Source organism: Hydractinia symbiolongicarpus, chromosome 7 (genome assembly GCF_029227915.1).
Source record: "Hydractinia symbiolongicarpus strain clone_291-10 chromosome 7, HSymV2.1, whole genome shotgun sequence".
Taxonomy (NCBI): Eukaryota; Metazoa; Cnidaria; class Hydrozoa; order Anthoathecata; family Hydractiniidae; genus Hydractinia; species Hydractinia symbiolongicarpus.
The window spans coordinates 21,306,479-21,320,899 of record NC_079881.1 but is presented as its reverse complement, the minus strand read 5'-3'; the positions used below and the strand labels follow the sequence as shown (position 1 = coordinate 21,320,899).

At 34.3% G+C, this 14,421-nt stretch overlaps 1 protein-coding gene across 1 annotated transcript in view; it reads right to left on the bottom strand.

Moving 5' to 3' along the window:
• Window positions 1-14,209, bottom strand: part of LOC130648815 (multiple epidermal growth factor-like domains protein 10) — a 40,732-nt gene extending 26,523 nt beyond the window's left edge. Inside the window, exons 1-3 of the mRNA XM_057454915.1 lie at window positions 13,023-14,209; window positions 5,058-5,156; window positions 4,146-4,249 (exon numbers count right to left, since the gene is read on the bottom strand). Of these exons, the coding sequence (XP_057310898.1) occupies window positions 4,146-4,249; window positions 5,058-5,156; window positions 13,023-13,147 (328 nt within the window). The 5' untranslated portion in view covers window positions 13,148-14,209. The remainder of the gene's footprint in view (window positions 1-4,145; window positions 4,250-5,057; window positions 5,157-13,022) is intronic.
• Between the last annotated feature and the right edge of the window lie 212 nt (window positions 14,210-14,421).

Below are 14,421 nucleotides of genomic sequence, written 5' to 3'. Positions count from 1 at the left end.
ACACACGTTTCTCATAAGAACACCAAAATTTTAACCAGGCTGGTCATTATTCTTATTTCTTTATTGTTGCAAACAAAATATATACAGACCATGGGTGTAAAATTGAGGACCAGATTTTTAAATTTAGTTGTTAAGAGAAAGTTTCTGACCACATGCAGGGAAGTGTTAAGTGTAGAAGAGCGCTGAAATACAGAAGAGAAGTGGGAAAATGCAGAAGAGAACTGTTTGGATCATTGACGAGAAGTGCTTTTAAATTGGAAAACAAGAAGCCCTGTGGCTTAAAGATTTCTGCCATTAGCAATAATCTGAAAAAGTACCGAACTTTGAAGAGGACTGAGTAACATGGGAGAACAAATCATTGAATATTCTAAAATTTTAAAATTCAATTTTTTATTATTACTATAACTGTAAATTATAGCTAACTTAACTTACTTCATTTCTCTAATAAAACTGAAAACTGATGAACAATAAAAACAAAATAAGAACAACAGCAAGGTTGAATACAACTTGGAAATTATCTTTAAAGGTGACAGCAAATTTTCTTTTACATAATCAATTACGAAAGGTTATTTTCAGACTACATATTCTAATTTCTTCTTTTATAACACACTTGTCACAATTTTAGAGCTATAATACATTATCTTCCACCAGAAATATTCAGCCTCAACAATTCCTCTTTAAATTAAAATTCATGAATAATTAATTAGTTCTGCTGAACAAAGTTTTCTACGTGCTTGAAAAATTGTACAGAAGGAAGTTACTTAATTATTACAGGAAAACGTTAATAACATCAAAGATGGCGCATTATAAGACGATCTTCATTATGCTAAACTGCATGAGCTTTAACTTTCGATAACATTAAATAAAGTATTGTTTATTGGATAATAAAACAATTTGTTGCACTGTTAGGATTCCTATTTGCTTAATACTCATTTTAGCCTCGTTCTCAGAAAAAAATCTGTCAAAACGAGGATTTAGGCTTTAGCCTGGATAAGTTTTGGACTGCCAGCCTAGCTGCACTGTCTCTGCTATGTCCTAACAAAGAATTTCCACAAGAATTTTCTGGAAGATGCCGCATGGTGCCACCTGGAAAAAAGTTTCAATTTTTTTGGTCATAGATGTTCGCAAACAGCTATTCCAGCATTAATTCTCCCTGATCAAAGACTTTGCATCATTATGGTGTTTTATAGCTTGCCTGCTATTTTTCAAGTCCTTATGTGCAAACATATCTAATCTTCATAAATTTATTTTTAATTCACGCTTTATTGTTGCACACTCGACAAATAAATAATAAATAAATGAAATTTTAGCTGGCTTAGTCAGGCGGGTTTTAGGAAAAAAATAAAAACATTAATAAAAGAATGCCTTACTGGAAAATTCAGTTAGTATTTTTATAAAGAATAATGTCAAGCTAGAATTAATCTTGTTTTCTATATTTTTCCTTTCCAGCCCATTTAGCGCATTATTCTTTCATTGGTTAACATATTTAACTAAGCTTTCTCTGCGGATATAAAATTGAGTTCAGCACTGTATTATGCTGATTTCCTGATGGTAAAAAAGATCATGCTCGCTCATCTAGGTATTTTCTTGATTTTCAAACTTAATACTTTTGTTGTTGTTTTCTGTAAACTTTAAAGTATAGTACTTCTGTCGACTCAACAAGAGCTGGATTTTTGTTTTCTGTTAGTTCGAATTTTAAGAAAAACTTGGCCTAGTTAGAAATAAGCCTTCCTTGATTAGACAATGTTAAAATTGGTACTCTTCCAGTTTCCAGGTGATAAAAAAAATTACGCTAGATCTCCCTGCTAAGAAAAACTCTGCTCTAACCATTTCGGTTTTAATCAAGTCCTTGCATGAATATGAAAAACATTTAAAAAGTTTTATATATATTTTTTCAACTACACCAAGCAGAAATATGGCTCTAGGAAGTTATAGTACACTACAGGTATAGCTATAAATGCAAACTGGGAATGGAGGTTTCGCCTTTTTCATATGTCAAGATATTATTCTAGTCTTTTAGAAATATTTCTAATGAAAAAATTCTACAGAACTGGGATCCCTAGTACCACCTTCTCGCTATGTGTCATAGGCATAATTTGTTAAAACAGTCTCCTCAATGAGATATTTAAATTTTTCTTACTGTTAAAAAAACATGCTTATACTTTAATGTCGGCAAGAATACACTTAAAATAGTCCACTGTATAGAAATACTTACAAAAAGGCGAAAATTACAAACACTCCTCTGTTGTGAAGATTTTTTTAATATTTTAAAGACCCCAGCCATACACAAGCAAATATATTTTGATACAAAAGTAAATTTTTACATAACGAAGGACAGATATTAAAATAACCCTAAAAGTTTTATACTTCCACCGTTCTTTCGAAATAGCATGAGAAAAACTTACGCTAAATAATTTTAAAAAGAAGTTTTTCCACATGCAAGTATTTACAAAAAATTATGAAATTATAACTTTTTATTTTGATGGTCTTTCAATGACTTGAAAAAATTACCTTCACTGCTGTTACAGTTACGGAAATAACATCCAGACATCATTTTCTGAGCATTGGTCAAAAATTTTTTTAACAAACTTAAAAAATGTCTGATCGTTATTAATATTTTTAACACTGTGTTCATTCGTTTGAAATAAACATTTGTGCACATAAGAGTTCTTTCAATAGACATATCTTTTACTATCTTTTACTATTCAAAAGTGTTGCATAAAAATAAAATTGCGTATGATAACAACTATTAGGGGAGAAAAAAAGATATCTTTTTGTTGACATAATTTTTATTGTTTATAAATATAATATTTAAAAGAGAAGAAAAAATTCTGTTCATCATTCATAAAACAAATTTCATCCTGCCATAGAGTAACGATAATTTAAAATATGTCCTCCAAGGAGAGAAAAATCCCAAAAATCAACACGTAAAATAAGTGGAAGAGATCATCCCTGGTTAAAGTTTGTATCCATGGAAAAGAGATGGACTTTATGTTGAGAATGAGATGATTCCACCGATTCATCAAAGAATTATCCTGAGGCATTAATTCTGGTTCACAGAACTATCGTATATCTACAGTACCACACGCTTCGTTATCAAAACAGACTTAAAATCTTTTCTTTTTTTCTAAAAGTTCGCTTTATGTTACGTTTCTTTTTCTAAAATTCGCTTTTTGTTACCTTTGTCCCGAACCATTGTGCACTTTTCTTTAAATATTCGTTTTCCGAAATGCTGGTAACCATATTTCTGGAAGTTGATTTGAGTATTGATGTGAGTTTTTTTGTCTATACTATTATGGTTTCTTTGACTTTTCTTGCTGTCCAACCAGACTCTCGGTTTTATTGTCCCAGTCAATAACATGATCATTCTTCCAGCTATGTCCGCAATCTCATTTTTGTCTGTATCTGCGTTGCGTAAGCCTCTTTTGTACTCTTGCACATGATTCACCAACATAAACAGCATCACAATCTTACACAGGGTTTTGTAGATAATATTATATTGACTCTCTAGACGTATTTTGTCTTTCAGATGTTTTTAGATGGAAACACTGGCTTTATTTTATGATCTTTCAATGCCCAACAAAGTATGTTACTTGTCTCTGGTATACATGGCATACACACTGGAGCTACTGGTTCATTTTCGGCATCCTTCCAGTCACTGTTCTTATCAGTTTAGCAATTTCCCCAAACAACAAGGATGAAAATCATTCAAATATAATGGAGGAGAGTGTTACAACAAAAAGCATGTATTTATACTATAATATAGGCTATTCAACAATGGTGTCACAATTAAGTTGGCAAATTTTTTATTTGTTCCTTGTTAGCTTCTTCAATCTGTATTATTTTTTTATGGTGAAAAAACAATAAAGTTTTACTCCATATTTCACCTTGATTATATAGGTCACCTCCAAAAACATTAAACAATACTAATAAAAAGACACCAGATAAATTATAAAGAGCCTGAAAAAAGACAAAAGTAACAAATAATCTCTGATTTGAAAGGTGACACCGTACTTTTAAAAAAGAAAAGAAAAGATAACAAGATATTATAGTAAACATTCAAATAAACAAAATACGAATCTGGTCACTACAAAATTATTAAAGGTACAGAGGATAATTACCACAGATAATATAAAATTACTTACGAATACACATTTTGGTGTCATTCAGAATGTAGTTCTTCACACATTCTCTGTAGATGTACGGTATCTCTTTATAAAAAGTTTTTTTAACAGTTCTGTAGCTGGTCCTATATAGAATCCAAAAAAGGTAATACATTTTTTTCTTATTTTTGAACATTAGAACAACAAAAAACATGAGATTATACACTTGGAAAATCTTTTGGCTTTTTTTAATATGTGATTTTACTCATTTATTGTTATCTGTATCTTTTAATTTTTGTTTGTTTTATACTTGGCCTAATACATGCATGGTAAAATCTTGGGAAATGAAAAGTCCTCCATTAGTTGCTATATTTTTTAATTGACATGCATTTGGGTGGGTAGTACTTATTCTGAATCACCCTGCTTACTAAACAAGGTGCACAGTAATTCATGTTTATTTGTCATGGACATAAATGCTATATGGATTAAATAACTAATTTTCCACTTTCTACTTAAAGCCCTATTCTGCCAGTTATATTTTTTTGCTATGCTGCATGGCTATGAGTTTCTATATTTATTTATTTGACACATACAAGCCAAATTTTTAAGTACCTCTCAGAACCTTAGATATTGGCAGTTACTCAAAACGACCTCCTAAATTTCTATGAAATTACAATTTCATTAGGATTACCCTTAGAACATGAAACATAACTTTATTTGATTGAGGGGAATAATCATCAAGTGGATTCAATCAGCAATAGAAATTGCTGACATAAACAAAAAATTATTGCTGTCAATTTGGTCCTTTTATGATTTACTATAAGTAACCTAAATTTAATTCCAATTTGAAAAGTTTATCAAATATTATGGAGAAGGGACGGAAATACCCTGGTTTGAATAGGGTAAAAAAATGTTGTAAAAATAAATTTGGTGACCATCTGAACATCTACTAACCTTGTCTTTTTGCATGTAAACCATTTCCAACTCCAACACCTAGTATAATACGTTGAGATATAACTTATTTTTACCAGTTTGCTGTATGGTTGGCTGCAACTAAGGTGAAATTTATCAAAACAAATAAAGCCTCGTATTATCTAAAGGCAAAAACAACCATGGTAAATAACAAAATCCTCTCACACAAAAATAAAAAAAATGAAGTGTAATTGTTTATATTGCCTGGCAGTAAGCAAAGCTATTACACTACATGTCGGAATGCCAATGATGTAGCTATTTTTAACTAAGAATGGTATACTCTAAAATTTAATCATAAGAGACAAGTGAATTTTGATGTAAATGAAATGTTATATACCTTATTCTATTAAATTAACGAGTCAAGAAATTAACGCAGTTCAATTAAATTAGTTTGAAAAAAAAGGCATTTAATTAACGCGGTTGAGCAAGGTTGTTTTCAAAATGCAAATTTGAAAAAAAAGAGAAAAAAAAATTTGAGCAGGAAAAACATTTTTTAACAGTAAGTAAATTTTTTCGTATGAAATGAACTTGTAATTTTACAAAAATGGGTCCATGTTGATCTAGCTACTTGCTTCTCTGGCGCTTTTTATTGTTTCTGTTATCCCAGCAGCCCTACAACCAGCAGTGATGATGTTACAACCTTTTTCAGTTTGGAAAAACTTGTAGATGCTCTTCATGAGTTTCTCATGTTCTACTTTTGAAGATCAACATCAATGTTTGTCACGTCACGATCAGTGATAGATAGTGCTTTCAATTAATTTTCCACTTGGTTCAGAGTATAAAGATGATACAAAAGTTATTTTAAAAAAGATTGCTGAAAAAGAGAACACTGTTGAGCTATCGTCTGATGAGGAGGACATAGTAGAAAATTTGTAAAAAAAATTGTATTTTTATGTTTTTGGGGCTTTTATATATTATAAAAAAGTCACCAAATTAACAGTATTTTAATTGACGAGTCATAAAATTACCAGTCTTTAAATTAATACTGCATTTAATTACCAGTTATTATATTAACACAAGTTTTAAAAACTGGGTTAATTTCATGGCTAGTTAATTTCATGGAATTTTCTAGCAATATTCAATCATGTTTTCTGGTTCAAATTCAATCTTTTTAGGTAAAACAACTATGTTATAGAAAATTTCATCAACTGGGATTTCCATTTTCCATAACAAGAATGACAGGCTAAAAGCATTTACAGCCAGGGTGTTAGCTAGAAATTCTCAATTAGGGCCATTAGGCTGTAATTGGAATTTCCTTGAGAGTCTTATAGAGGATGGTCAAAAGTGTCATGTGGACCAAAAAAATTGAATTTTCACAGTGAAAAAATGGAATTTTTACTCTCCCAAATGCTGAAACAGCTCTCCCAACACAAGTTCCCTGTAAATCCAAGATTTCTATCAAACATATCAAATCATTGAATTTAAATCATTTTATTATTGAATGCTTTGATGAATAAAAAAACAAAATCTTTAGCTGACTTTGCCAAGTAGGTTTTGAGAGACGAATGCATTAGCTGGAGAACAGGAAAAGATTTATAAGTCACAAATTGTATGATCTTTTGTGCCAGTTCAAAAGCTTAAAGTACATATGAGAAACCTGTTAGATTTGCCTTACTTTCTTCTGTAGTACAAGATAGAGCATAAAATAGAATAGTGCTGTAGCTATTTAATGAGATTGTTATTGTCAGCGAGACTGACAGTGAAATTATTATTGAGTCACTTAAAGGATTATTTTACCTGTTTATTAATTTTTTCACACACCTCTCCACAATCATTCAATTATTGAATTCAAGTGTATAGATCAACCAGCAATAAAACTATTTTGATTGGTTCCATGAAGATTACTATTTCATTGCAAACTGAGACATTTTCTACGTCACAATCAACTCAAATTTAAAATAACGCTTTTACAGTTTCAGCCAAATTATTTCAATATCAATGCTTTGTGTTTAGGCGAATCCAACTTAATTAGTTGTTCTACGGGCCCTAATTTCCACCCAAAAAAAATAATAATATGAAGCAAAAAAGTTTTAAAGAAAAAACAAACATTTTCTCATACCATCTTGTGAAAATATTATAAGCATAGAAGATAATTAATGTTATTTTTGTTGATTGAATATCAATCTCAATTATACTAAACAAGGTGAATCAATAACGTTACTTTAGGATCAGCATCGGTAAGGCCACTTGAAATTGAATCTTTGTTTATGGTAATTTGTTGTGATAAAACTAAAATGCGGGATACGCTAATTTTATTATCACAAAAATAGTTATGTAGAATTTTAATTTTTTATATGATTTTTAATGAAAAATAGCTACTTTAGCTAAATTAGTTATAATACAAGTGAATAGCAAGTCAGATTATTATTGTTGTAACACCCTCCTTCGTTATGATTATTATATATGTTTAAATTACGCTAGCTAAGCAGTAATACACCAAGACTTTCAGTCAATAGCATTTAGGAAAAATAAATAAAACAAGATAGAATACGATTTTCATAACACCTCCGTTAAGAATTTTAAAAAAATGATTTTAACGCTGTGAAAAATTTCAAATATTATCAACTAAACCATAGTCCGCAAAAGGAATTCACACTTAAATTTAGCTTTCCTATAAAACTGCGCAAAAAACAAAGAAAACTAAAATTGTTTGTTTTACTAATTTAAGTGGGAGAAGTATAACTTGCTGCATAACTTTCAAAACAACACAAGTATATTCTGAATTACTTTCAAATATTTTTATCTTTTTACCTGAAGAACTAGTTACATTTTTTTAGTTAGCCAAATTATGATTTTTCCTTCGCAACTAAAAATATAAACCATGTGCGTTATGCGAAAACACATAAAAAAAGCTTGTCGTAACCCTCTTCCGTTGTTGTTATTTATTATTTTTTTGTTGTTGTTCCGACCATACATTCTCGATAAAATTATTTTTATTTCGCCGACTGACTGACTCTAAGCTACTATCAATTTTGCCTGTAAAACAACTAATTAAATTGCGACTGCCTTATTTGATTTTTTATTAATGCAAAAAAGAAATTTCCATTGGATCAGGGAATGATGACCCTCAAGATGTCACAAAAATTACATAATTTTACAAACTGTAATCCCCTTTAATTTGCAAACCCAGACACAAGTGGTTCTTCTGTTGTTTGCCCATAACGATCAACGTAATCTTTAATAATATTGGCAATTTTCCATTTAGACACATTAAATATTTTCACAATTTTGTCTTAAATAAAACCAAGGCACCTGAGCTCTTTCAACATCAACAACACATCACATACTAAGGAGGAGATATTTTCTGAGGAAAGGAGTAACATGACTTTTAAAGGAATGGTTGACACTTTGAAAAAACGGTATAAGCCAACCAAAAACACGTCAACATATAGTTAAACACGAAGCTGCGTTGTGTGAGTTTAAATGTGGTGATGCTTGCACAGTACAGGACATACTCGTTCGACACCAAATTATTGTTGGAATGTCCAATGATGAGATTTGAAAAAATGCATTGAAACAGTAATGGGGGTTGCAGGAACTGATCCTAAATGGCAGAAGTTTAGAGGTTGCCAATCAAGGAGCAAACAAGATTACCAGCTAAAGCAAGGTAAACCATCCAAACCTACCTGCCCTAAATGTTCATCAACATCCTATGATGGAGGAAGGTCCTGCCCTGCGAGACAGATTTTTTGCTTCAAATGTGGAAAGAAAGGGCATTTTAAAGGATCGAAAGCCTGCAAAGGACGAGACAAGCATACCAACCGTGTTGAGGATCACAGCCATTCACCAAGCTCTGCATCAAGCTCAAAGACTGAGACTTATACCACCTCAAGTGAGTCTGAGGAGGAGACTGCCAGTACAAAACACATGTCCAGGAAACATGTTCCTGCCGTCGAGTGGGCCAGGCTAGGAAACATAACAATATAAGACAAACCGTGATACCAGGTTCAGTTAATAATTAACGAGTAGACAGTAGAAGCTTTTGCTGACACAGGAGCCAATATCAGTGTCCAGAGAACTTGCTGATGTAACCTACCACTCTCAAATACCAAAATGAAAATAAAGCAATACTGTTTCAGGTCCATTACATGTGTTGGACTTTACCAGGGTACGATTATGTGTGGTGAAGGGGCGGAAAACAACGGAATCTATGTTGTCAAGCAGAAGGTGGAATTCTTGTTAAGTGGTATAGCAGCCGAAGATCTAGAGATAATCAAGTTCAACCCTTAACCAAAACAAATATCGAAATCGACTTGATCTGTGCAGAGGTCGAAAAAAATGAGCGACTTTCCTAAGTTGTCTCTGCACACAAAAATGTATTTAATGGAATCTGGTTGCTGAAGGACCATCAAGTACAGCTCCACATTGATGAGGATGTTCAACCAGTAGCTGAAAAGCCCTGTCCCATACCATTCCACCTGTGTCAGAGATTCAAAAACAAGATTGAGAGAATGAAAGAGCAAGGAATTATTAAAGAACACGACGGCCCGGCTCCATGGGTATCCAATTTCGTACTTGCCCTAAGGACGACGGTGGAATCAGAGTGACCGTGGATATGCGCAACGCAAATCAAGGCATTCTTGACACCAATGTTCCAATACCAAGAGAAGAAGATATTAGAGCCCAACTCTTTCACCAAACTCGATTTTAAAGCTGCATTCCACCAGCTCAAAATCGCACCCCAGAGTCACTACATCACAGAGTTCCATGCCAATGGAAAGCTGATGCGATACAAACGTTTGACCATGGGTACAAAGCCAGCTTTGGGTGAACTCCACTGAGCACTGCAACCGATATTTGCAGGCATACCTGAGACCCACGTTCTACACAATCACGTAATCATTGCTGTAGATTGATGCAGTTCTGAAAAGGCTTTCACAAAAGGGACTAACACTGAACCCAGGCAAGTGTATATTCGCCAAGCCAGAAGTCCCATTTTGGGGCATAATTATATCAAAAGATGAGTCGACCAGACCCATTTAAAGTTGATGCCTTGAAAGATGCAGAACCACCACCTTCAAAAGATGAAGTTGTTTCATTCTTATGTATGATCCAGTCCCATACAAAATTCATACCTGCCCAAGAAGAACGTCCACATGAGAGCATTAACAAAGAAAAAGCTGAGGTTTGTATGGTCCAAAGAATGTCAAGAAGAATTATAACTAATAAAAGGGGCCCTTTGTTAAGAGACTCTCTTAAAATTCTTTGACCTTTCTCTTAATACATATCTCTTTACGAATGCGTATATCACAGGTATTTCAGCTATCATCACACAGGACAATGATCCAGCTACATCTAAGCCCATTGCTTTTGGCAGCCGCTCAACCTCTTTCCCGTTGAACGTTGCTATGCCAAGCTTGACTTTGCGCTTCGACGCTTTTGCAACTATACCTCGTAGGAGGGCCAACTGTGAAAATATTCACAGATCAAAAACCCTTGATCAGTATTTTTGCGAACAGAGGAAAGGGATTAGTTAGAACTGACCGTATTAAACTGCACCACCAAGATATTTCTTACAATGTATTATGGTTGCGGGGTAAGAAAAACCCAGCTGATTACTTATCCCACCATTCTAAAGCTTTCTCTAGACTGCCAACGTCGTGGAAGAAGGAGACATAAGAACTCGAGAAAACTGTTTGGTTTTTGCAGTATTCACCCTACACTGAGTCAGTGTCAATGGAGACGATAATTGAAGCAACAGAGAACGATCCATGCCTTCAACAGTTGAAAGATGCCATCAGCAAAGGATATAGACCAAAACCAACCACCTCCCTTATGCCCTATTGACAAGTCTTCGACGAGATCACTGTTTCAGACAAAGGTCTAATCCTCAAAAGGGAAAAGATCTAAGACCTAATTCGCATGAAACAACGCCTTCGAAGTCACTTCTGGTTCCCCTTGCACAACAAAAAGGTCACCGCCAAGGTTAATGAGTGCAACTGCTGCTAACTATTTACATGGAAAACGACTAAGGGACCACTACAGTCAAGGCCTCTACCTGAAACAGCATAGGAAGACGCCAAAATTGATCTTTTCGGCTGATGCATGACAAGAGACATATCTTATTGGTACAGGATAGTTTCACCCGTTTTCCTGCTGTTAAGATTGTGAATTCAACTAAAGCAGCACCCGAACTCAATGTGCTTAATGATATCTACATGAGCTATGGAAATCCTGAACGCCACCGTACCGATAACGGCCCACCGTTTAACAGCCAGGAATTTGCCAATATTTCAACAAAGAACAGCATCCAACACACCAAAGTATTCCAATATCACGCTAAGGCAAACCTGCTGAAACCTTCATGCGTCCACTCTGTAAAGCAATGAAGATCGCTAACGATTCAGGTCAGAATAAAACTACCGCTTTGAATGACCTTCTCCTCGGTTACCGATCTACACCTCACTTAGCTACTGCTGCTCACTAGGCAACATGCTCTTCCATCATGGCTACCACCACGACTTCCCACATACGACAAACAGCAACCAATAAATTGCCGAAGCTCAAAGGCACGATTGGAAACAACAACAGGCAAGGAAGGACCAGAGAAATGAGTCTGTCAGGAGAAAAGCCACCACCTATGATATCGGAGACCAAGTTCTCATCAATCCAAGTACGAAACACTCTTCGAGAGAAATCCGTACATCGTTATTGCAATCGATGGAAGAGGGTTATACCTCTGCAACCCACTGACCCAGCAAAATTATTCGTCAACATAAGGACTATGTCAAACCGTATCATCAACCTTCAATTCAGAACAACTTCCACCAGGACCAACAGGAGGACACTCCGTACGAGGATACACAAAACATCGACCCAGAAGAACCAGTTCCAAATAGGAGATGCACCTCGAAGAAGTCACCATGAAAGATGGGCACCAAAACACTTGGACGACTACGAATTAGATATATAAGTTAAGGACTGAGAATTAATTGTTCAGAGTGATGATGTATATAACTATATTTTCCCGCGTCGTAACATTCGAATGTTTATATTATTCGGTTCCGTAAAAACAGTTTTTTTGGGGAGTAAATAATGGTAGACAAAGCCTCAGTATTTCTCTTTGAAATTTGAAAGAAAGACTTACACTTGTTCTAAATATATGTTGTCTCTATTCCTGTCTATCTCCCCTGGGTACTTCAGACATTACCTGCAAATCTGCAATTTAGTATTTGCGAACAAATTTTGTTATCATAAAAACTATTTACACTTGCAACCCCTTTTAACACATCAAACAGGGCCTTAAAAAAGAGCCAAAATTCTTATTCTTTTGACAAACAGAGGTTAATTACCATTATTACTATTATTATTATTACCATTATCATTAAGGCCTACAAGAGGCAATTGACGGCAATTCAATAAGGGCAATTGAATATTACCATAGCCCCAGGTTAACCAAAGTCATGTGAGGGAAATTGGGAAGGCACACTGTGTGGGCCATTGGATGTTGCAGGGAGTTGTCTGGCAGAGTGCTGATGACCCTAATTGAGTTTGCGTAGCTCAAAGAGAGCATTAAATACCCTAGGACTCCCCATCAAAGCCACGGCCTCTTCTGGAAATAATAGACAGGGTATATTTGTGAGGCTAGCCATGTAAAATATGCACATCCATCTCTAGGACAGCGCTTAAAAATTGAATAGCTTTAAGGATGGGATAGTTTTTAAAAAAATAAACTGTTTTTAAAGGTCTGAATTTGAACATACATTTCAATTTTTCACCAAAAAAAGATTTAATTTTAACAAAAATATGATTAAATATTGCTACAAAGGGTAGGCATAAAACAATCACTTTGAAAGATTTTCAAATAAAGGTGATATATATCCGAGTTTTTTAGAGCATAATTTAATTTATTTGGAAAAAAAAACACTGTTGACATATAACTATATATATATATATATATTATATCTCATAACTATCACAATAAAGTGAAAAAAGAAGAACTCTTACGTAGCTGAGACATTTTGAACATGCTTTGATGCCTTATTAGGTTCATCTTTGTTTGGAGGACACTGTGATGATGACACAATATTGATAAAGAGATAGAAACAAAGAAGTGTTGCCAAAATGTTCATTATTCTATTACTGTTTTTTCATCTGCATTTTACTAAACAACATAAAGTACTATAAAAGAACACATTAGGAGTGGACACACCAGCTATACACACCAGTCTTTTTCAGGAATATTTGAGTAGATGTGCGTAGATTCGCACGTGTACATCAAGTAACGCGTGCGATGTAAAACGCATGTACAAAGAATGTTACGCATTCGTTACAGGCTCCGAGGTTATTTTTGTTGCGCATTCATTTGGCGGTAGAAAAGTGAGGGACGCTTTAAATCGTGAACCCCAAACACGATGATCAAGTAGACACTGGTATAGCGACTCTCTCAATCTTAACTTCCTTTTCTACATGTCTGAAATAGTATGCATGACTATACTGTCATTTCTATATTTACTGTTTTTTTTAAAGTCATCACAAGCAAATAGGCAAAAATATGCTTTGTTTTCAAATTAAAAAAATCATTATCCACGCGGCCTAAATAAAACTTCAAAATTCATTCAGAAAGTTCAGCTACACCTTGACAAAATTTTTACAGAAAAAAAATTATACTGCATGTGGGTTTCGTTTTTACAGGCATAAAGAAAAAATCCATTAAATTCGGACCTGCTATGGTTTCCAATTGTTTTGTCAAATAAAGAAATTATCTACCATTAAATCCATGATAAAATGTCTATTCCGCCTGGTTTTGCAGACTTGCTTCATCCGTGCTCCGTCGGCGTTCACCTCCGCATTAGTTAAGAACCGCATAGCTGGATTTCTTGGTAAGACCTGGTTACCAACGACGAAGGGGCCAGGCAAAAGAGATTTATGTCTACGTAGTTCTTTTAACTAAGTCAGGAGTCGGTGAATTAGCTAGGATAGTCAGGTTGGCTATGAATAGGCTTGCTCGTGGATTAAAAGGACCAGGACTATTCAATAATTTCTGAGATCTAAAAGTGTCCGACCAATACGGAAATCTATCAGACGTTTTGTCTGACGAGTCTCCAAAAATTATTTCGAGGACTGCCATCGCACGCTACAAAATGGATTTTATAGGTTGATTTTGAAAACTCAATATTTATTTTTCAGGCGTGCGATTAATCACACCCCTAAAACGATTTAGGCGTGTGCCAAGGCTTGCGCGTGCGATCGCATGCCTCTTCTGAGAAAGACTGACACACATCATTTAGGTTTTGCCACAATAGAAAGAAATATGACAACCCTTAAAGTAATATAAAATAAGGTAGACCTGATGGCTTTAACACTTGTCATAAGTAGAACCTGGTCTTTAAATACATGACAGGGC